The 22,440-nt window shown below is 41.9% G+C and overlaps 1 protein-coding gene across 1 annotated transcript in view; it reads left to right on the top strand.

Annotated features, from left to right (window-relative positions):
• Positions 1 to 22,440, top strand: part of LOC126198440 (AP-2 complex subunit alpha) — a 363,223-nt gene that overhangs the window by 331,228 nt on the left and 9,555 nt on the right. The window contains exon 18 of the mRNA XM_049934762.1: positions 3,518 to 3,722. Within this exon, the coding sequence (XP_049790719.1) occupies positions 3,518 to 3,722 (205 nt within the window). The remainder of the gene's footprint in view (positions 1 to 3,517; positions 3,723 to 22,440) is intronic.

Genomic DNA, 22,440 nt, shown 5'->3' with positions numbered 1-22,440 from the left:
CCTGTACTTACCTCAAAAACATACCCCTGCTCACATTCCTGTGGCTTCAGGAAGAAGCCACATCACATATGTTTGATACCAACAGTATTGCACTTTATACCACACCATTAACATGAACTGAATCGATGACTGACAGAAGCTTCACTGAGAAAGTGTAGCACCACATGTGGTCTTGAATTGTAGGGGTGGCAATGTGGTGCCATCACATGGCAAACTTCACAAATTCCAGATCTTGGATTGGCCCTTTTGCACCCTCCACATGAAATGTTAGGGACATTCCTTAGCGGCCTGACAGTAGTGTAAGCCAACATGAGGGTAGATCAGTTTGGGTTTGGAAGAAATGTGGGAACACTTGAGGCAATGCTGATCTTAAGATTTATGTTAGAAAATAGATTGAAGAGAGATTGTGTGAATTTAGAGAAAGTTCTCAATTAAGTTTACTTGAATGAGCAAGAGGGGCAGATGTATGGAAGAAGCTAAATGTAACTATCTTGAAAAAGTGTGAAGGAACCTCTAGCTCCAAAGTTTTACAGACAAATACGACTTTTCGTTATCGTAGGAACAGTGCTGGAGAAGCTGCTATGTGGTAGCCTACAGGAGAAAAGATTTCTTCATGGAATGGATGCCAACAATTTGGATTCAGAAGTGGGAAGTCAACAGATGCCGTTATGAGCTGATAAGACTGAAGGAAAAAAAACTCTGCGTAAATATGTTGTAGCTGTTATGGTGGCCAGCACTTTCTGATCACCTGATATACCTGGACTACTCACAAGTGTTCTAAAACTAGACCCTAAAAACAGTGTCAAAACAGAGAAGCAATTCTATCATGGCCATATCTTTACAAAAGAAATTTCATAAGGTTGCACTCAGGGATCTGACAGTGGCAGTCTACTGGGATTTGGTACACAGCTTGACATTGGGAAAGCTGAGTGATAACGAGGGCTTATTTGTTCCAATATAATTCCAATATAATTCCAATATGATAATGAAGTGGTAGTAAGGACTAGTGGCATATGCTGATGACCTGATGATCATTGTAGAGGGCAACTCGAGAAGCAACTTGCAATACAGATGCAATAACAAGGAGTTATATTATCTGTCGCACCTGCAAAGGCAAAATAAATGCTGTTAAATGTGACCATTTTAAGAGACCCAATCATGAAATTAAGCAATAGGTCCATGAATAGAAAATCTGTCACCAGATACCTAGGCATCTTTGTTGGGTGAGCAACAAAATTATAGTGCACATATTGAAGAAATGAGTGACAAAGGTGGGAATTCGGTGTACAGTATTATTAGTACAGCCAGTTAAGATTATAAACTGCCAGTGTAGACAGTAAGAATGTATCATAATGCCATCCTAATTGCGAACAAGGGGTACTGTGCAAGTGCTTGGGTGCACAGACTTCTGCTCACTACACCAGTGTGGGTAGTTAACAGAATGCTATGCAGAATACTTCTTCGGTTAAATACTGTTGGTACTGTGTCAGTTGAGTCATTGCTGGTAAGACGTGGAATATATCTACTCGATCTTCAGATATGAAAAAAGCAGTAGTGTATTGGCTGAAGAAAGAACAAAGCCACAAGTGCTGGATTTAATAAGAATATGAATCGCAAGCAAGTATCAAATTCACAACCAGATCCTCAACATGTCACAGAAATGATAGGATGATGCCCAAATGAAGAGGTGTACCTATAGTTTTCTTCCATATGTATAAACCTGAACTCGTCAGGAGGCTCGGCACTGCTTGAGAGGTCACGGTTCTTATACCACCTACCGACATTGAATTGTTCAAAGACAAACTTTCAGATGTTCCTGCAGTGAAGGAGGCATGCCGGGGTGTACTATAGGGAGGACATTAGCTATATGCTGATGTTTCAACTGATAGACAGCAACTGGATCAGCAGAGAAGACTTGATGCGAGAAGATACTGTGTTGCAAGGCAGACTGGGAGATTCTGGACAATATTGCTGATGCTATTTCAAGAAAGGCTTGGGTAGCGTGTTACCTCATCAGTCAATCCCTACTATGGGAGGTTGTGATAGAAGATGAAGAAATGAGGTTTCTGACAGATACAGATGATGAGCAAACAGCTCATTCACAGCAATTAATCACAACATCAGAATGGGAGAGCAGCCATGTTCCATTTCACTACCCATGGAACTGGAAGTAGGGTGGCATGGGCTGGCATGTTGCTGACTCTGCCAGCAGCGGTGACACTCCGTTGGAACAGAGTAGTTGTCCCCTGCAACCAGGAAGACGACAGACCTTAGAAGAAGCAGATGCAGAGCCCACAATGCCCTCCACAGTGGCCAGTGACCAGCAGGGTGTTCCTACAGACTGGGGAATAATAAAAAAGAGTACGTTGTGGACTGTGGCACAAAAGAACTGCTGTTATTACTTGCTGTTGAAATATGTTTGAATTATTATAGTGTTTTCTAGTGGTGGATAAGAGGGAAAAAAGGTATAGTGGTGGAGATGTGGAATTTGGAACTAGTTGCAGTTTTATTAACAGTAGGAATAGTTACGGTTTTGCGACATTTTATTGTGCGGGATTTAATATTGCAGATTGTATCATTAGTTGCCAGTGTAAAGCAAAAAAATTACTGCTGATATTAATAAATTGCATAATATTAATAAATTGCATAATATTAATAAATTGCATAATATTAATAAATTGCATAATAATTAATACAGTATATGTTTGAATGTAACAGGCTACAGTGTAAATAGATAATATTCATCCCATTCACAAATGTTCTTTTTTGTTTTAACTAGTCAGTAAAATCCTGCATTCTCTATTAAATTGGTAGAATACTTATTAAGGAACATTGAAAACCTGGAGGCCATTGTAACTGCTATCAACAAGTCCTCAGACCACCATTAAAATCAGTTTTAATTCAGTTTTGATGATAGTTGGCATTCTTGATTGGACCCAGGTATGATTTTCCACAAAACCCCCAAATCTGCCTTAATGGTGAAGAATTAATATACAAGCTTTTTAAACATGGCTGCAGCAGCAACTGTTAAAATTCTTCACAATAAAGGATGACAGCCAGAAACAGTTGCAGGATAGAATTTTTTTATTAAAATTCTTGACCACGGTTTCGGTACATATAAATATACCTTCATCAGAAGTAAAACTTCTAAAATTACATCATGCCATGGAGAATAATAAAATAATTATGCCAAAATTACTGACGACGCCTTTGGCATAATTATTTTATTATTCTCCATGGCATGATGTAATTTTAGAAGTTTTACTTCTGATGAAGGTATATTTATATGTACCGAAACCGTGGTCAAGAATTTTAATAAAAAAATTCTATCCTGCAACTGTTTCTGGCTGTCATCCTTTATTGTAATATACAAGCTGTTTAGAGTGTCAGTGGCAGATGAAAGGTATCAATCTTGGGAGCGCCTGTAGCTTCTGAGTTAGAAAATTGTAGGGTATTTATTTTTGTGTAAATATTGACAAATCAGATTTGACTTTCAATTTAACGACATGTTTTGCAGTAACCAACAGAGGTCCCAAAAAATTTTTAAAGCCTCTGCACCAATGGATCTGACAGCTGTTCGGACAAAGTTGGCGGGTTTTGGAATGCAGTTACTTGATGGAATAGACCCCAATCCTGATAACTTTGTGTGTGCGGGCATCGTCCACACGCGGACGCAGCAAGTTGGATGTTTACTGAGGCTTGAGCCTAATAAACAGGCTCAGGTAAGTAACTCTGGTTGTTATATGCTATGTGAATGAGCATGCCTTGTTTGCTATCATATTTTTAAAAAAATAAAATGCAGATACAGTCTCTGAAGAGTTGTTCTGGTATTTACAGAATCAGTAAAGTGATTATTTTACTTTATTTGATCATGATCTACTTGTCAGATACTGATGCTACTCCCACTTCTGTCATTAGCTACAACATTGTTCTTACTGTCAATCATTGCCTTAAATATTAAGTGGCGTGAAGGTAGTTATTAACTTCTGTTAACTATAGCACTCTGGTCTTCTCCTTAAAAATAATGCCTAATATCTATGTACATCACATGCTCATTCTTAGCTGGATTAGTAATTAATGATGGGTTGTTAGATTGAGAAAACAGTGAAATTGAATGCTGCTTTGGGCAGATTATAAATCTGTAATAACTTTTCTTCTTGGCTGAGTCAGTTATCTAATACTGCTGTCACTCTCACTGTGTTCTGTTAGCTTGTCCATATAAATTCTTTAATTCCTCAAGATAGTACTCAACCTAACATTGTGAGACATACATGCACATAAATCGTGATAGCCAGCACAAAACTCACTTGCACCAACCAGTCTACTTCCCGTGGTGGGATCTATTAGGAATGTTGTAAATTAATAAAAAGTGAAGTATCAAACCTAAAAACGGGCACCTACATGGTGTAACAATTAGTTTGTTAGTTACTGGAATGCTCTATGGATCATAATGGCAACCTCTGAATATGATGTGGAATGAGTCAGGTTTACTATTACAATAATGTTCTTTACAGAAAAAATGTTGGGATGTACATCATCTATACGATTTAAGTTACCTGTCCCCCCCCCCCCCCCTCATGCATATTGTTACTTAAACTTCATTATGTTCAATTTCCTCCCTGCTCCCCTTAACTCTTAAAAACATTCACCACACACACACACACACACACACACACACACACACACACACACAGAGAGAGAGAGAGAGAGAGAGAGAGAGAGAGAGAGAGAGAGAGAGAGTAAGTATTGTTCTTTTGCAACTTGAACCTTTTATTGTAAAATATGCTGGTACAATTTTCAGTTGTTTCCTTCAGTCAGGTGTATTCATCTCCGTAGAATCCAGTTGTTCAAGAACATGTTAGTCATTCCCATGATCACTATCGAACATGTCTGGGATTTACTTGGAATATGTGTTTATTATATAAAGCTTCCTTTAGCTAAGCAGGGATGGCTAGAGGACAAATGTAAGGATGTAGAAGCTTATCTCACTAGGGGTAAGATAGATACGGCCTACAGGAAAATTAAAGAGACCTTTGGAGATAAGAGAACCACTTGTATGAACATCAAGAGCTCAGATGGAAACCCAGTTCTAAGCAAAGAAGGGAAAGCAGAAAGGTGGAAGGAGTATATAGAGAGTCTATACAAGGGCGATGTACTTGAGGACAATATTATGGAAATGGAAGAGGAGGTAGATGAAGATGAAATGGGAGATACAATACTGCGTGAAGAGTTTGACAGAGCACTGAAAGACCTGAGTCGAAACAAGGCTCCCGGAGTACGTTTCTAGCATTTGTAGACTTAGAGAAAGCTTTTGACAATGTTGACTGGAATACTCTCTTTCAAATTCTAAAGGTGGCAGGGGTAAAATACAGGGAGCGAAAGGCTATTTACAATTTGTACAGAAACCAGATGGCAGTTACAAGAGTCGAGGGACATGAAAGGGTAGCAGTGGTTGGGAATGGAGTAAGACAGGGTTGTAGCCTCTCCCCGATGTTGTTCAATCTGTATATTGAGCAAGCAGTAAAGGAAACAAAAGAAAAATTCGGAGTAGGTATTAAAATCCATGGAGAAGAAATAAAAACTTTGAGGTTCGCCGATGACATTGTAATTCTGTCAGAGACAGCAAAGGACTTGGAAGAGCAGTTGAACGGAATGGACAGTGTCTTGAAAGGAGGATATAAGATGAACATCAACAAAAGCAAAACGAGGATAATGGAATGTAGTCAAATTAAATCGGGTGATGCTGAGGGGATTAGATTAGGAAATGAGACACTTAAAGTAGTAAAGGAGTTTTGCTATTTAGGGAGTAAAATAACTGATGATGGTCGAAGTAGAGAGGATATAAAATGTAGACTGGCAATGGCAAGGAAATCGTTTCTGAAGAAGAGAAATTTGTTAACATCGAGTATAGATTTAAGTGTCAGGAAGTAGTTTCTGAAAGTATTTGTATGGAGCGTAACCATGTATGGAAGTGAAACATGGACGATAACTAGTTTAGACAAGAAGCGGATAGAAGCTTTTGAAATGTGGTGCTACAGAAGAATGCTGAAGATTAGATGGGTAGATCATATAACTAATGAGGAGGTATTTATAGGATTGGGGAGAAGAGAAGTTTGTGGCACAATTTGACTAGAAGAAGGGATCGGTTGGTAGGACATGTTCTGAGGCATCAAGGGATCACCAATTTAGTATTGGAGGGCAGCGTGGAGGGTAAAAATCATAGAGGGAGACCAAGAGATGAATACACTAAGCAGATTCAGAAGGATGTAGGTTGCAGTAGGTACTGGAAGATGAAGCAGCTTGCACAGGATAGAGTAGCATGGGGAGCTGCATCAAACCAGTCTCAGGACTGAAGACAACAACAACAACAACAACAACCGCATACTCTTTGCCTTCCTGATAACATTTGTAAGCACCTTACAATACTGCTTGTAACGGGCTACTGTAGCTTGATTGTGACTACTTCTGACATTTTAATATAATTCCTGCTTTGTTCTACATGATATCCTTATCCCACTGGCCAGCCACCCGGGCTGCCTATTAACCCTTTGACTGCTGTTGACGAGTTTACTCGTCATGCTGCGTGCCGCTCCCTGGGTGCTAATGATTAGTATAGCCGCGGCCGCTGGTTTTCCTCTGAGTGCTGTAGACGAGTTAAGTTGCACCCGTTTGCCGGCCCCTGAGCGCTGATGACGAGATAACTTGGACAGCGGACTTCCTGTCCCGTGTCTCAGTAGCCTTTCGCAGTTCTGGCCGCTAGCTTGTCTGTTGTGAGCCTAGGCTTCGCACTACAGTTCACTGTTCATCAGAATTTACATCATTGTTCTTCGCGTCCTGTATTCTACAAGGAAAATGGCGAGACGACGTGGTTGCACTGAGGAAGAAATCATGGAGATTCTTACGAGGAGCGACAGTGAGGGTTGATTTTGACGAAAGTGATAGCTCTTCCACAGAGTCCGAAAGCTCTATTTATAAACCGTCGACATCAGCAGGGGTGTCAAATCAGTCTCATGTTTCAACAAGAGGTGTTAGTTCTTCTGAATCTGAAGAATCAGAAAGTGATAGTGAAACGCCTACGAAGAAAGCACGTCTTAGTGATATATTTGAGTGGAAAGAAAATGACTTTCAGCCAGTTAATCACGCATTTGATGATACATTGTCGGAACATGTGTTTCAAATAGGGAATGAGTCAAGTATTCTGTCAGTTTTCATGTTATTCTTTACACAAGAACTAATGAAATATATAGCTGACAAAACGAATCGGTTTTATTTATTCACCAAGGAGAATACTCCCAAATCGGTGCCTTCTCGAATCTCAAAGTGGGAAGATACTGGATATGAAGAAATTTATTGTTTCGTAGCTGTTTGTCTTCTGATACCTCGCGTGAAAAAACTGAAAATTAGCGAATACTGGACCAGAGATGTTCTTCTAAATAAGCCAATTTTTAGTGAACTCATGTCAAGAGACCACTTTTTGTTACTTATGAGAATGTAACATTCCAGTGACAACTCTGCCAATACTGGAGGAGGCAGATTATTCAAAATTAGGAACATTGTCAATAAAGTTCGTACAGCTTTCCATTGTGCATTTAATCCACATCAGAAACTCTGCATTGATGAAAGTTTGTTATTAATCAAAGGACACTTATCTTTGAGACAATTCATTCCATCGAAACAGAGTAGATTCGGTATTAAAACATTTGTGTTATGTGATTGTAAGACTGTCTTGGATTTCATTGTTTGTACAGGGGCATCAACAGAAACTGAGTTCCACAGTTTGGGGAAAAGTGGTGACACAGTGGCTACACTTCTGAAGCCCTATTTAGAACGTGGACATACCCTCTACGTCGATAACTGGTACTCAAGCCCAGACTTGTTTGCCTGGCTTCACAGTCATGGGACGAATGCATGTGGTACTATCCGTAAGAACAGACGCAACATGCCGAAACTTCAGAAGAAACTGGAACGTGGAGATATTAAATTTATGTGTACTGATACAATGCTTGCTATAAAGTGGTGTGACAAAAGGGAAGTGTGGATGTTGTCCACATGTAACACCACAGAAATGGTTGACACAGGAAAGATTGACAAGAATACTGGAGAAAAAATTAAGAAACCATAAAACATTGTAGATTATAACTTCAATATGGGAGCAGTTGACCGTTCTGACATGCTGCTTAGCTCTGTCGGATGTATATGGAAAACAATGAAGTGGTATAAAAAGTTCTTTTTTCACATTCTAGATCTGTGTTTTTTAAACGCTCATGTCCTACACAGATCACTAACAGGTCATAAAATGACGATAGGGAACTTAGAGAAACGTATTCGTTAGAGCGCAGAAAAGCTGGCAGAGGAAGGTGTTCTGATGATAATCCTCTAAGATTTGTGGGAAGGCATTTTCCAGACATTATAACAAGTGAGCAATCAAAGAGAAGTGCGCTAACGCGTAGATACATTGTCTGCTGGAAACAAAAAGTGCACTGAGAAAGCAGGTATGAAAGTAAAACTTGCAAGGTATCATTGTATGTCGTACCCTGTTTTGAAAAATACCACACAAAACAGAATTACTAAGTGCAGCATAAATACAATAATGCTATTAGAAAAAAAAACGAAAAAACAAAAAAAAATTATTAAAAGGGAAAAACAAAATAAAAATGTTTTAACTTCACCAATGCCGGTCCAAAGCCCGGATCAAAAAGGAGGATTGGAAACATATTCACAAAGTGTAAAAGTAATGCCTAAATTTACAGTCCATGACTTTGAATTTTCTCTATAAGTGAATTTAATCTGCTAACAAAAAGGCAGAGATTTCACAGCTTTCAAATGTTGGAAAATCTGTTTAATACTTATGTGCAACAATCACAAGTATTGTACAAATTTCATCAAAGAAACAAAATTACGCATAATCCGGTAATTACAAAGCGCAATAAATCTTCGGGTAATTCAGCGATACAAACAGTAGGCCGTGTGAAATTTCTTATCACACCGGAATACGGATTTAAAGATGTGAAGTAAAATTGTTCTTACCGTTGCTCACAGTAAATTCCGATGTTGTAGTGGGATATTAAAGATGATCTGTATGTCGCTTTCTCCTATAAATGACGTAATATGATGATCTGAACATCAAAAATAACCTACAGTAATCTATAATCTATGGCTTATTTTATTCGTTCTTCAGTTAGTACGGTGAGGAAAGCGTAGATAAATGCAGACATTATAAACGGGTATCCAAGAAAGGACAATAAACTATTGATGTAAAGCTAACGAATCGCGTCACTTTCAGATTAATCTGCAAAAATAGTGCAAGAAAACTACAAGCAAGATATCATTCTTGGTGATGGAAAATAGTTTTACCAGACAGTTTGATTCTGTAGTAGTTCACCTGCAGGGGAACTACGTAGTGAGAGCATTTGCGAGTATTCTGTATCAGCCGTGAGAGGACACAATATTTTGCCCGGAGTCGCAGTCACTGCAGAAATATTCAGCAGAGGGCGGGTGGGGCAGCGATGAGCGCTCCGCCCCAGGCGGCAGCTCGAGGGTCGGGCACACTGGCGCAGGTACACGGGTGACAGTGCAGGCCGCAGCGCCTCAGTGTGCCAAGCGGATCATGTGCCTCCAGCAGTCAGAGGGTTTAGAATGTTCTAATGGAAAGCTACTCTTAAAGAGCATTAGAAATGTGTTAAGGAAAGCATTATATTTATCATCTATGTTGTTGTTGTTGTTGTTGTTGTTGTTGTTGTTGTCTTCAGTCCTGAGACTGATTTGATGCAGCTCTCCATGCTATGTTATCGGCACTATAAACATCCTGCCACTCTTGTTCCTTGACAAGATAAAAAAAAAACCTCTCTGTTGCTGTTGGATTAACTTTCCTACATAGTTTGTAATTATATGTGACATTAGTTTGAGTACAAAAGCCTTTTAGTGTTAAAGTTTGTACATCATGGTCTGAAAAGCCTTCACCTTTTTACCAACAGAATGTCCATCTAGTAATGAAGATTGAATGAAAATATTGGCTAGGGCTGTGCTGCTGTTCCCCTGCACCCGAGTTGGAAAAAAATACTGTCTACATCAGATCATATGAATTTAGGATGTATACCAACATCCTTTTTGTTGCACCATCATAATACAAAATTTATATTGAAGTCACCACATATAATTAATTTCTGGTACTTCCTATAAAGTGAACCAAGAACACTCTAGCTTGAGCAGAAATAATCTGAAGTCAGAGTTAGAGGACCTATAAACAACAAAAATTAGAAATTTAGTTTCACTAAATTCAACTGCCACTACACAACACTCAAATATCTGTTCAGTGCAGTGCCATGATATGTCTATGGACTCAAATGGAATACTGTTTTTTGCATACATAGACACTCCCCCACCACACAAGATACTCCTTGAAAAACAGCCAGCTAATCTGTATCCTGGTAAAGGAAGCCTCTGAATTGTCAAGTTATTTAAGTGGTGCTCCAATATACCAATAATTTCAGAGTCAACATCTATAAGCAGTTCACTACTTGTCTCAATACCTCTTACATTTTGATGAAATATGCTAATTCCTTCTCCACTTGGAAACATTCCATCCTCTGAAGGTGAACCCTTAGAGAGACTTCCTTTTAGCAGTTATACCTATCAGCGGACTTCAATCTAAAAAAGATGCAGCTCTAACACCAACTACTACAGGAATTTTTCCATAAGTGATCCCACCACCACCACCCAGTACACTGTCAACTATAAGCTTTGCCAGCCCTCCCCTCCCCTCCCCTTCCCATACCTATTGAGGTGCAGGCAATGCCTAGTGAATCCCCATCTACTAATAGACCCAACTGGCACCACTGAAGTGTGGCCCATACCCTCTGCCATCAGCACCCTCTCCAGCCCCCATGTTAATGTGCCTAACAAATCCATTAAGATAAGGCTGATCATGATGCTGAAACAGTTGCACGAAATGCACACCAGTGCCAACAGTTTGAGTAGCTATCTTTACCAGGTTACCACCTACCTATTCCCCATCCCTCTCAAGACTGTTCCCTGCTCCATCCACTATCACTACCTGATCCCCCTCCATCAAAATTCCTACATAACTCCCCTATGCTGTCAGTCACCTGAGCCAACCCTGCACTAGACTTCATAATGCTGGTGACCTGGTACTCACTCCCCAACACTTCTTGCAACAGGATATTGCCTATGCCTATGCCCATGCCCATGCCCATGCCCATTGATCCTAATTGATAATTTGGTGGTTGTCATGCCAATGTAGAAGACTGAACAGTTTTTACATAAAAGCTTGTATATGACATGGGTCGTTTCACAGGTGGCTGTCCCTTTGATAGTATATGTTTTGCCAATTAAACGGCTATTACAGGTGGTGGTAGGATGGTGCATGGGGCAAGTCTTGCAGTGAAGACAGTCACAGGGATAGGAGCTCTGGCAAGAATGTTGTGGAGATTGTGAGGGTGATGGAAAGCTATTGCAGGTGTGGTGGGCAGAATTTGACAGAATTGATCTCATTTCAGGGCATAATTTTAGGAAGTCATTGCCCTATTGAAGTAGTTGATTAACACATTCCAGACAGAGTGATAGTGAGTCACCAAGGATGTGCTCTGAAGCTGCTTTGTAGAGGGATCAGCAGTACCAGGATCGGATGTAATGGCCCAGAAAATCTGCTTTTTAACTAGGCTGGCAGGGTAATTACATGCAGTGAAGGCTGTGGTGAGAGTGGTGGTGTATTGCTGTAGAGTGTCTGCATCCGAACAAATAAGTTTACCTCAGATGCCAAAGTTGATAAAGGTGAGTAAGTAGGATGTCATATGTTTGGAATCAGGTGGGTGCTGAAAGAGGAAGTGTTCAGCAGCAGACAGACCATGTACATAAGGGATGGTGGTATAAATGGTGACAAGCAAGGTGTGTGGTGGGAGTGGGACGGGCATGGATTTCATACAATGTAGGGAATGGTTGGTATCTTTTATGTAGGAGGGGAGTTTTTGTGCTATGGGTTGCAGGTGTTGATTAACTAAGACAGATATACATTAATGTCATCTCCCTATATACCAATGTCTCCCATGTATGTGGTCTGTCTGCTGCTGAACACTTCCTCAGTCAGTGCCCACCTGGTTCAAACTGATGACATCCTTCCTACTCACCTTAATCAACTTTATACTTAACAACAACTACTTCACCTTTGAGGGGCAGACATACAAGCAGATCAGGGGTACAGCCATGGGAACCATCATGCCTCCTTCCTATGCCAACCTTTTCATGGGTCGCTTGGAAGGGTCTTTCCTGGGATCCATGTCTTCAGCCCCTGGTTTGATGACATCTTTACCATATGGACTCACTGTGAGGCTGACCTGCTAAAATTCCTGGAATCTCTGAATACTTTCTCCCAATTACATTTCACATGGTCCTTTTCCACATCCCATGCCACTTTCCCTGATGTTGATCTCATCCTCACCGAAGGCTAGCTACATGCTTCCATCCCCATTAAACCTACAAACAAACAACAGTACTTACATTTTGAGAGTTGCCATGCTTTCCATATCAAACGTTCCCTCCCATACAGGCTTTGCATCTGAGGCAAACGTATTTGTCCGGATTCGGACTCCCTGCAGCAATACACCACCATTCTCACCTCAGCCTTCACTGCACGTAATTACCCCACCAGACTAGTCAAAAAACAGATTTCCCAGGCCATCACATCCAATCCTGGTTCTGCTGATTCCTCCACAAAACAGCTTCAGAGCACACCATTGGTGACCCACTATCGTCCTGATGTGGAATGTGTTAATCAGCTACTTCAACAAAGCCATCACTTCTCAAAATCATTCCCTGAAAAGAGGTCCATTCTTTCTGAAATTTTGCTCACCACACTTAGCTTTTGGTCACCCTCACAATCTCCGCAATATTTTTGGCAGGCCCCATGCTGCTCCTGCACCCATCTCCCTGCCCTATGGCTCCTACCAGCTTGCATGTCCTCACTGCAAGACTTGCCCTATGCACCCTCCTACCACTATAATTGCTGTGCAATTGGTAAAATATATACTATCAAAGGAAGAGCCACCTGTGAAATGACCCTTGTCATATACAAGCTATTATGTAAATGCTGTTCACCCTTTCACATTGACATGACTACCACCAAATTATCATTTAAGATGAATGGTCATATGCAGAGGGTATATACTGGCAACTCTCAGTATCCTGTTGCAGAGCGTGCTCTACAACGTGACATTCGTAATCTTGGTGTCTGTTTCACCACATGTGCCATCTGGATTCTTTCTCCAGACACGAGTTTCTCAGAACTCCACAGGTGGGAACTAGTACTACATGTCCTTGGTTCTTGCCACCCACGTGGCCTTAATTTACATTTATTTCTTCCGTCTCAGCTTTTCTTCGCTGTAACTACTCTTTGCTTCGCTCCATTTTAGTTTTCTACGGCTTTCATTGTCTTTCCCATCTATTTCTCAGCACCCCCTCCCACCTCTGTTAAGTGCAATGCACTTAGCTACTCATGCATGATGTTTTACTAGTAATCTCTGTCTTACATATTACCCTGTCTTCCACCTTTAAGCTCTCAGATTTGCAAATCTCGTCCAATCCAGTCCCCAACAATCAGTCTTTTCTTCTCATCCTGTACAGTAAGTCTCACCTGACCCACAATTCTGGGAGACTTTTCCAAAACCTACCCCTTTTCCTAGACCTCTCCATTCCTTTCCCTTCAGCCTTCTTCCTTCCCCTATAAAACCTTTTGCCTGAAGATGGAGCCACTGGTTCTGAAAGCTTGCCAATCACAACAGTCTCTTATGTTTGTGTTCTGCCACTGCATGGTGAGTAATTTATCTATCCAGTTTTATAATAGTTTTTACTGAACTTAATAATTTGCCATCCTTTATATGAAAAAAAGCAAATTAAGGGTTAAATTTTAAATAATTGGGAGCTCATATGATTTCTTAGTTTTCATGCAACACACTTTGGTATATTCCTGTTAAGACAGTAATCTTTGCTGCATTTTATATTGAATTGAGAGAGTAATTTGAAGTACTAATTACTGAAGAAACAAAAGTTGTATTTGGCAATCATTCTACATGAAAAAGCCTTGTTTGTTGCAGTAAGCTTAATATTTGACAGTATTATTTTTAATAAACTCATGCACATAGTTGTATGTAACGGATACTTAAAAAGAAACTACCAGTGTGAAACAAACAACACACTGCTTTATATTCATTTTATGTAAATTTACAGAAAGACTTCCTACTTCTTCCATTGATGATAATTATGTTAATCAGTTTGAGATCCTCTACAGGTAAAAGTCTAGACATTACCATGTAACTGAAAGTTGTCCTCTGCATTTCATTATCATTACAATCGTAATTACACCTTCCACTCCAATCTTTTCCCTGATTGTCTTGTTTGTTTTGTTGCCTCCCCCCATTAATTTCTAGAATCCCTCAGTTGCCCACAGAGAAACCCCTAGTTTTTCATTAAAAAAAAGTCAGTGTCACAGAGCCAACCCTATTAGTTTACCACATCATGATGCCATTTTTACTCTTCTGCCCCCATCCCCCACCCCCACCCAAAAATCTGTCTCCACATCTTTGCTACAACCATAAATCCAGAAACTTCTTCGTTATTTAAGGAACTGTGAAATTCCTCCAGAGCTGCTGCTAATAGTTATGTTGATACAGGTTTCCTCCCTCTCTCACCTTTGTCTGAACTACCCTTCTCCATATATTTGTAATTATTTTGTCAGTTGCTATTCCATCTCTTCTCTTCCTCCACGGATCTGTTTTCAAAACAGTGCTTCACTGTTCTTTCTTTATATGGTTGTTTATGGATACAGATTGACTTCTGTAGTTACCTCGGCAGGGCTGTTTTCCCTATAAATGGTCATTTGTGTGTGTGTGTGTGTGTGTGTGTGTGTGTGTGAGAGAGAGAGAGAGAGAGAGAGAGAGAGAGAGAGAGACAAAAAATTGAGACACTCATATCACAAACAATTAATTGCTCTTAACCTCACTCTTATTAACCCTTTGTCTGCTATGGATGAGTTAACTTGTCATATGCTCCCCAGACACTGAGGACATGTTTAAAAGTTGCTTCTGAGTTTTCCTTTAAGCACTATTGATGTGTCTGTGCATACTGTTTTGCTGACCTTCACTCTGCTGTGGGTGAGTTAGTTCTGTATCTCAATGAACAAAAAAAGAAAAAAAAATAGTATTGTACAACATTTTTATGACCACATGTTTACTGATATGTAGGGATAGAATTAGGCACACTGTGTGAAAACATTTGCCAGATATAAAAACCAAATAACATGAGAACGAAACGAGATACTGTTCTGCTCTGAGTTTTAAATAAAATTTCAATATCTTATCTACATTCTGTACATAGCGATGAAAGAGCTAAAATCAACAGTACACAAAGTTCACATAGTGCATTTTTACCTCTGTAACCTCTTCAAAATTTTTCCCAATACTTTACTTAATTTACTGCAGCATGGTACCTATGACAAATAATGAAAGAAATTATTCTTTATTGAACAAAGTTATTGGACTGTAAGGTAGGTATGCCAACATCAGATTTTTTCACCAAATAATTTTCTTGAAATCGGCTGATTAGTATTTCATTGTGGCCACAACGCCATCTCTCAGCGTAGGTAGCAGCATTAGGCAAGCATCACAGCGACAACTTAGCTGTGCTAGGCATGGAATGCAGAGTGTACGCCTGTAGCCGTCAAAGGCTTACGTTGTTTAATCTGTAATTGTCATTGCCCTTCAACATATTGGCAAGGAGGTAGGCTGTGAATGCAGTTTATGTCATCACAGATGAGCCCCTCATCTGCTCTGACCCACCAGCTGCTTTAAGCTGGGGTCCCACAGCTCTTATGTGGCTACATGGGTGGTGTGCATGGAGCCCTGAGCCATTGCAGCCTTTCTTCTCTCTGTGCTGGGTTCCCTTCCCTATATGCAATCCTTCTGATCCTGATTCCTCCCCTCCCCACTTCCTTCCTCAGTGTTTCCTTTGATGACAGTCCGGCTATTTGCTTGGTTCTGTTATTCCTTATTCCTTTTTGCTCTTCTGTCTCACATTTGCACTCTTACCCCATCTTTCTTTGTCCCCTTTCTAAAATGTTGCCATAGTGTGAGACATTTGAGGAAGAACTCCCTCCCTAGTCTCTTCAGCTCGGGTTTGTGGGTTCCTTTCTCTCCCTCTGCCCTCCTGTACCCAGTAGCCAGCCCATGTGATGCTGTTATGTACCCATCTGGCTGAGGGGCCCCCCGGGCTAGGAGTGGTTGCTCATCTTTTTGGGGCATTGGAACTCGTTGCACCGCTATGCCAGGTGGCCCTTGCTGTGGCGGTGTAGTGCCCACAGGGTGACCCCTGATCAGAGTGGGTGATGCCAGGATGGACTCTTCGCACGTGAAGGATGCTAAACTCCACACTTCTGGCCACTCTTCTGCGGCCATCTCATCTGAAAGGAATGGTTCTCCATCTACTCTTATTCCTGCCTCCTCATTCTTCCCCTTCCCCTTCCCCGGCCTTGCATCTCCCATCACATGCCATGCTCTGGGGCCTCCAGCTGTATTCTGGGCAGAGTATCTCGACCATCTTACTCCTCTCATACTTCTCTTTGATTTTCTCTCTGTCTTATTGTATCTTGCTTACAATTGGGCTTCTCATTATTTGCCTTTTGTATCCTTCTCCTGAGGATTATTCCTGGTTCAGTACAGATAGGCTGAAGGGACAGGTGACATCCCTTTAAGTCCAACAACCAACCACCCTTGCCACCCCCTGAGAAGAGGGCTAGGCCTGCAGGCTTGGGGCAAAACCCTTGTCTTGTTACTTGGTTTGTTCCAGGACAGATGGGTAAACTTTCACTGCTACTATACCACTCGGTTTTTTCTTCTTCTTTTTTTTCCACACACAGCAGATAAGTTTGGTCAAGTAGACTCGCTCAGTAAGATGAAATTTTGCAATGTGGTTACCTACTAATTAAAACCTCTTCTGCCAGTCAGTCGGCATGTTTGTGCTTGCGAGCACTTAGAAGACATCACAGTGAGCATCACTTCTCACCAGCCTTCAAATATGACCCAGAGCATTATCTTCCATAGAAATCTCCCCCTTCAGTCTGACAAGGAATCAAGGACTAATCTGGCACAGTGCAGCATTCATTTCGTTCAACAAGTCCAGTTATATCCTTTGGGGGGGGGGGGGGGAGGTACCCTTCTGGAAGAAGTCAAATTTAAGGTTTACCATTATGATGATAAGGCCTTTATCCCACCTCCCATGCACTGTTATGTCATCACGAAGTGATGGGAATCCTATTTGTGGTGACTGTGGCCACCCCCTTCACGTTCGGAATGCTTGCATCCCACCGATCAAGTGTTTGAACTGTTCCAGCTGAGTCTCCTCACTTGCTATATTGTTCAGTAATTCAGAACTCTTGACCATCTATTGTACTTTGGCCGAACACATTCACAAGTCTCCCCCTCCCCTCCCCCCGGTTTCTCTAACGTCAATTTTTGCTTCTATTGCATACTTTCCTCCTCCTACCTTCTGCCTCTTACCTCTGTACTGTCCCCCTTCCCTTTCCTCCTCCCAAGCAGTTCATGTTACCGTCCCTCACAAAACTGTTTCATCTCCTTGGCCAGAGAAGAAACTCTATTATCTGGCACCCATCAAGGATGTGGCTCCCTCAATGAGTTCTTCTCCAGAACAAGAAGCTTGTTACTTAGTTGGACGTGGGAACCACTTTCTGTGGGCTCACAGCCACCTGTTCTCTCTCGAATCTGGGTATTCCTAGGACTTCATCTCTTCCCGACAACACCTCCTATCTTCAGGAGGAGGAGGAGGAGGAGGAGTAATGTAAGTTACAGGATGACATCCCAGGGGGTTTAGCCCCCTCCCTCTGTCAGGGTTAGATCTTACATTCATGGGCATCACTCCATTCTTTCGGGCGACTGACACTGACTCAGCAGAATGATCAATTCTGGCTCACCCCTTTGCGAGCCTCCAGCGATGTCTGTACATTTGTCTACATTCAGATCCATTCACTCTCTGCTGTGAGGATAAGCAATCTTTACCCCTGCCCCCGGACTGGCCTCGTATGTTTCTTGATCTCCTTGCTCTTCTTAGACAGCCCCCTCCTCCTTTCCTTCTCCTTGGGGATTTTAATGCCCATAACCCTCTGTGGGGTGGTATTGTGACCACTGACCAGGACAGGATTTTGAAGACCTGTTGGCAGGGGTTGATCTGTGCCTCAACAACGCTAGAGCACCTACACCCGTTAGTGTGGCACTCGGCACCTTCTCGGCAATTGATCTCTCCATTTGTAACCGTGGATTCCTCCTCGTAGTTCATGACAATTTGTGTGACAGCAATTGTTTTCCAGTTGTCTTGTCTTCTATTCAGCATCATTCACCTGAATGCCCTTCTAGGTTGACCTTCACTAATGTGGATTGGAATGCCTTTTCCTTGGCTGCTGTCCCAACCACTCCACCACACGACACACATTGAAGAGTCTCTACAGAGTTTGACTGATTCCATCCTTTCAGCAGCTGCTTCAGTCATTCCCTCTTCTTCGAGATTTCTCCAGCAATGGAACCCTGCAATTGCTGTGATTGTGAAAGACTGCCATCATGACTTGCGACATCACAAATGGTATCCATCTCTTGACCACCACCTGGCCTTCAAATGGCTTCATGCCCAGGCCCATTATCTAATTAAATACTAGAAACAGATTTGTTGGGAACCATATGTGACTGCCATAGGGCCGCATATTCCCTCTTCGCAGGTATGGGCAAAGATCAGGCACATTTTTGGCTGCTGTCCTCCTACAGGTGTCCCAAGAATTTCTCTGAATGGTGTCATCCTCACCAATCTGGTCTTAATCACTGAGAATTTTGCCCAGGCCTTGGCATAGGTCTGTCTTCTCAAACACCATCTGGGAAGACTTCGTTTATTTTTTGTTCCCCTTCGCCTGGAACCTTATAATGCTGTGTTTAGCAAGTGGGCACTCAATTATCAGTGGGTAGCCAATGTCCTATACTTGCCGTTTTCAGCCTTCTGTGGAGTAAGCGGGTATTCCCTTCCTAATCGTGATAAAGTGTTGTTATTCCAGTTTCGAAATTGGGTAAACTGCCTCATTTGATGGACAGCTATCATCCGATAAGTTACACCAATGCCTCTTGCAAGTTATTTGAATGTATAGTGTGTCATATTGGATCCTTGCATCCCAGGATCTTTTTTGCTTCAACACTGGGTGGTTTTTTGACAAGGGCACTCTACTGAAAATAATTTATTCCAACTAGGGTCTGCTATCAAAATGGCTTTTGCCTGGCATCAACACCTCATTCAATCTCTTTGATGTGCGTAAAGCTTATGATACCACATGGCGCCACCACATCCTTGCCACCTTACATGAGTGGGGCTTCCATGGTTCTCTCTAGATTTTTATCCAGAACTTTCTTTCATGTACCACTTTTCAGATACAGGTTGGCACCTTCAACATGCACGAGAATGGGATACCACAGGGGCGCTCGCTCTCTCTCTCTCTCTCTCTCTCTCTCTCTCTCTCTCTCTCTCTCTCTTTCCAGTGGCTATCAATGGTCTTGGATGGCTATAGGACCTGTAATGTCCCCATCTTTGTGTACTGATGACTTTTGCATTTACTTTTGTTTGTCAGTGATGGGAAATGTTGAATGAATACCACAGGGAGCAATTCAAAATAGTGCAATCTTGAGCTTTCACTCATCGCTTCCAATTTTTGACAACCAAGACTGCATTATGCATTTCTGTTGTCACCCTGCAATGCATCTCCATCTGGATCTGTACCTTGATAGCCGGCCCCTCAGTGTGATGTAGTCAAATCATTTTTTTGGGACTGGTCTTAGATGTCCATTTGACATGGCTTCCCCACCTTTGTCAACTAAAGCAAAAATGTAGTCACACCTCAATGCTCTTCGAGCCTTCAACCATATCAGTTGGGGTGCAGACCGCTCTACTCTACTCTTCTATGGCTCTACAAAGCATTTCTCCCCCGGGGCTGGATATGGGCGTGGCAACCCAGAGTTCCTGAGCTGGGTACTGGTAAGATCGGTTACCGTAAGCTCCAGCCATGCTTCAGGACCAATGTGCGGTGCAGTTGTGGGATGTTGAGTGTTTCAGAGAATGCGGGCCTTGGCTTCAGCACCTGGACTGCGAGGAAAGTACACACCACTAAAAAAAAAAAAAAAAAAAAATCGGCCTCAAGGTGTGCTGTGTGCTGATGAGGTGAATGGCTGTTGAGGTAAAACAGTTTCTAGCATGCAACCTCTGGGCCACCTGCTGCCCCCCCAGTTGTTTAAGGCATGCTTAGGCATGCAGGGCTTTGCCTTTGTCAATGGTTATTTCCCTAGCATGTCTTAGAATCTCTATGGAACTGTTTTGTCAAACTACTACTACTGACAGGATGGGCGTAGTATCAGGTAGTACCTACAGCCACTCATCAAAGAGAGCTCAGTTGGTCATTCATCCCGAAAAGAAGACACAGAATCGTAGTAGCAGGGCATTAGTGTGCCATAACACTTCCATAGTAATCCAGAGGGAAACCTTTGAGAAGGTATCCCCTTTCTATATTCACAAGGCTTTGGAAGGTACTGTTGGCTTCCTAAAAAGTGTCAACGACGACGTAATGGAACTTCTAGTCGAAACTGCTAATTCAAACCAAGTATCGAAGCTTCTGTGATGTAAGGCCTTAGGTGACTACCCAGTTGAGGCAGAGTCGCACAACACCCTTAAGTTTAGTAAGGGTGTGGTTACCTGCTTCGATATAATGAAGGTGGACCCCGCAGAGTTACATGAAGAATGGAAAAATATGGGACTCACAGATGTGCAGAACTATATGAGGAGTCAGTGGAAAATTGAAAAAAATCTACATCATTTACTCTATTGTTTAGTACTCCAGGATAACCTGAACATATCCTTGCAGGCTATATCTGTCTTAAGGTTTGCCTGTTTGTTTCCAGTGCTGTGCTTGAAATGTCAAAGATTTGGCCATACCACTATGGGATGCAATGGGAGAGCTATGTGTGACAATTGTGGAGGCTCAGCTCACGCATCAAAAAATTGTTGTACACTTCCTCTGAAATGTGTAAACTGCTCTGGGGATCACCCAGTGTGAAGGAGAAAGTGTGAGGTTTACAACAAGGAAAGGAAAATTCAGGAGTTGAAATTAGATATGCATATCATGTTGTTGTTGTTGTGGTCTTCAGTCCTGAGACTGGTTTGATGCAGCTCTCCATGCTACTCTATCCTGTGCAAGTTCCTTCATCTCCCAGTACCTACTGCAACCTACATCCTTCTGAATCTGCTTAGTGTATTGATCTCTTGGTCTCCCTCTACGATTTTTACCCTCCACGCTGCCCTCCAATGCTAAATTTGTGATCCCTTGATGCCTCAAAACATGTCCTACCAACCGATCCCTTCTTCTAGTCAAGTTGTGCCACAAACTTCTCTTCTCCCCAAACGCATATCATATGGTGAAGCTAAAAAAGCTTTCAAAGCTATGCGACCTGTGATTTTTGCTACTTCTTTTGCATCAGCCCTTAAGACAACAATTGCCAAGTGTGATGCTTCCACACAAACACAGAACATAACTTAAAGTAAGAGCACATGCACTTAAGTAAGAGCGCATGCACTTGTTGGTGTACCTATGGGGGAAACGCTGCACTTGAAACAGAAACCATTCGGAAGCTGTCTACAATGGGCTTACCACATAAGCTGCATACCACTGCCCACCATCAGAAGCCTACTAGGCTCTCCCCTCAACCCAAGCAACCAACTTCTCCCATAAGTAAGGAAAAATGCCCTTCAAAAAATAGTTCCAAGTCAAAGAAAGTGGCAGTTAAACTTTCAGATTGGTGAGCTCTCTTCCTTTCAGTTGGGGACTATGCTCTTGAGGTTGTGGACTTCCAGTCAGAGGGACTGGAGATCCGGGAACCTCCTAACATTCCCCCTGACCTCTCCTAGGGAGAAAGAAAAGACCAACGACCACTAAACAGTGGTTCCCATAGGGACTTCTGCGTTGCAGTGGAATTTAAATGGATACTGCTCACATTTGAAAGACAATGACCTGTACCTTGGTGGAATGACGACTGTTGACTGTTCCAGGAGAAGCAGTTCATCATCTGCTTACAAGGAACTTGTCTTACTCACTGACACATCTGCATTATGGGGTTATAGAAAGGACAATATTACAGGAGACGTGTCTGTTTTCATTGATGACTGATGCCACTCCTCTCGTGTCCTCGTACCATGACCATACAAGCAACTGCTGTGTACGTTCTAGCTGACACCCTTTAACATAGCAGTGTGTTCTTTGTATTACCCACCTAATGCTGTTTTGGATGTAGACGCACTGACAGAACTCTTGGGCACGCGTAAGTCCATTCCTCCTTGTGGAGGACT

This window comes from Schistocerca nitens, chromosome 8 (genome assembly GCF_023898315.1).
Source record: "Schistocerca nitens isolate TAMUIC-IGC-003100 chromosome 8, iqSchNite1.1, whole genome shotgun sequence".
In the NCBI taxonomy this organism is placed as follows: domain Eukaryota; kingdom Metazoa; phylum Arthropoda; class Insecta; order Orthoptera; family Acrididae; genus Schistocerca; species Schistocerca nitens.
The sequence above is the reverse complement of the archived record's forward strand: the minus strand, read 5'-3'. Positions and strand labels throughout refer to the sequence as shown.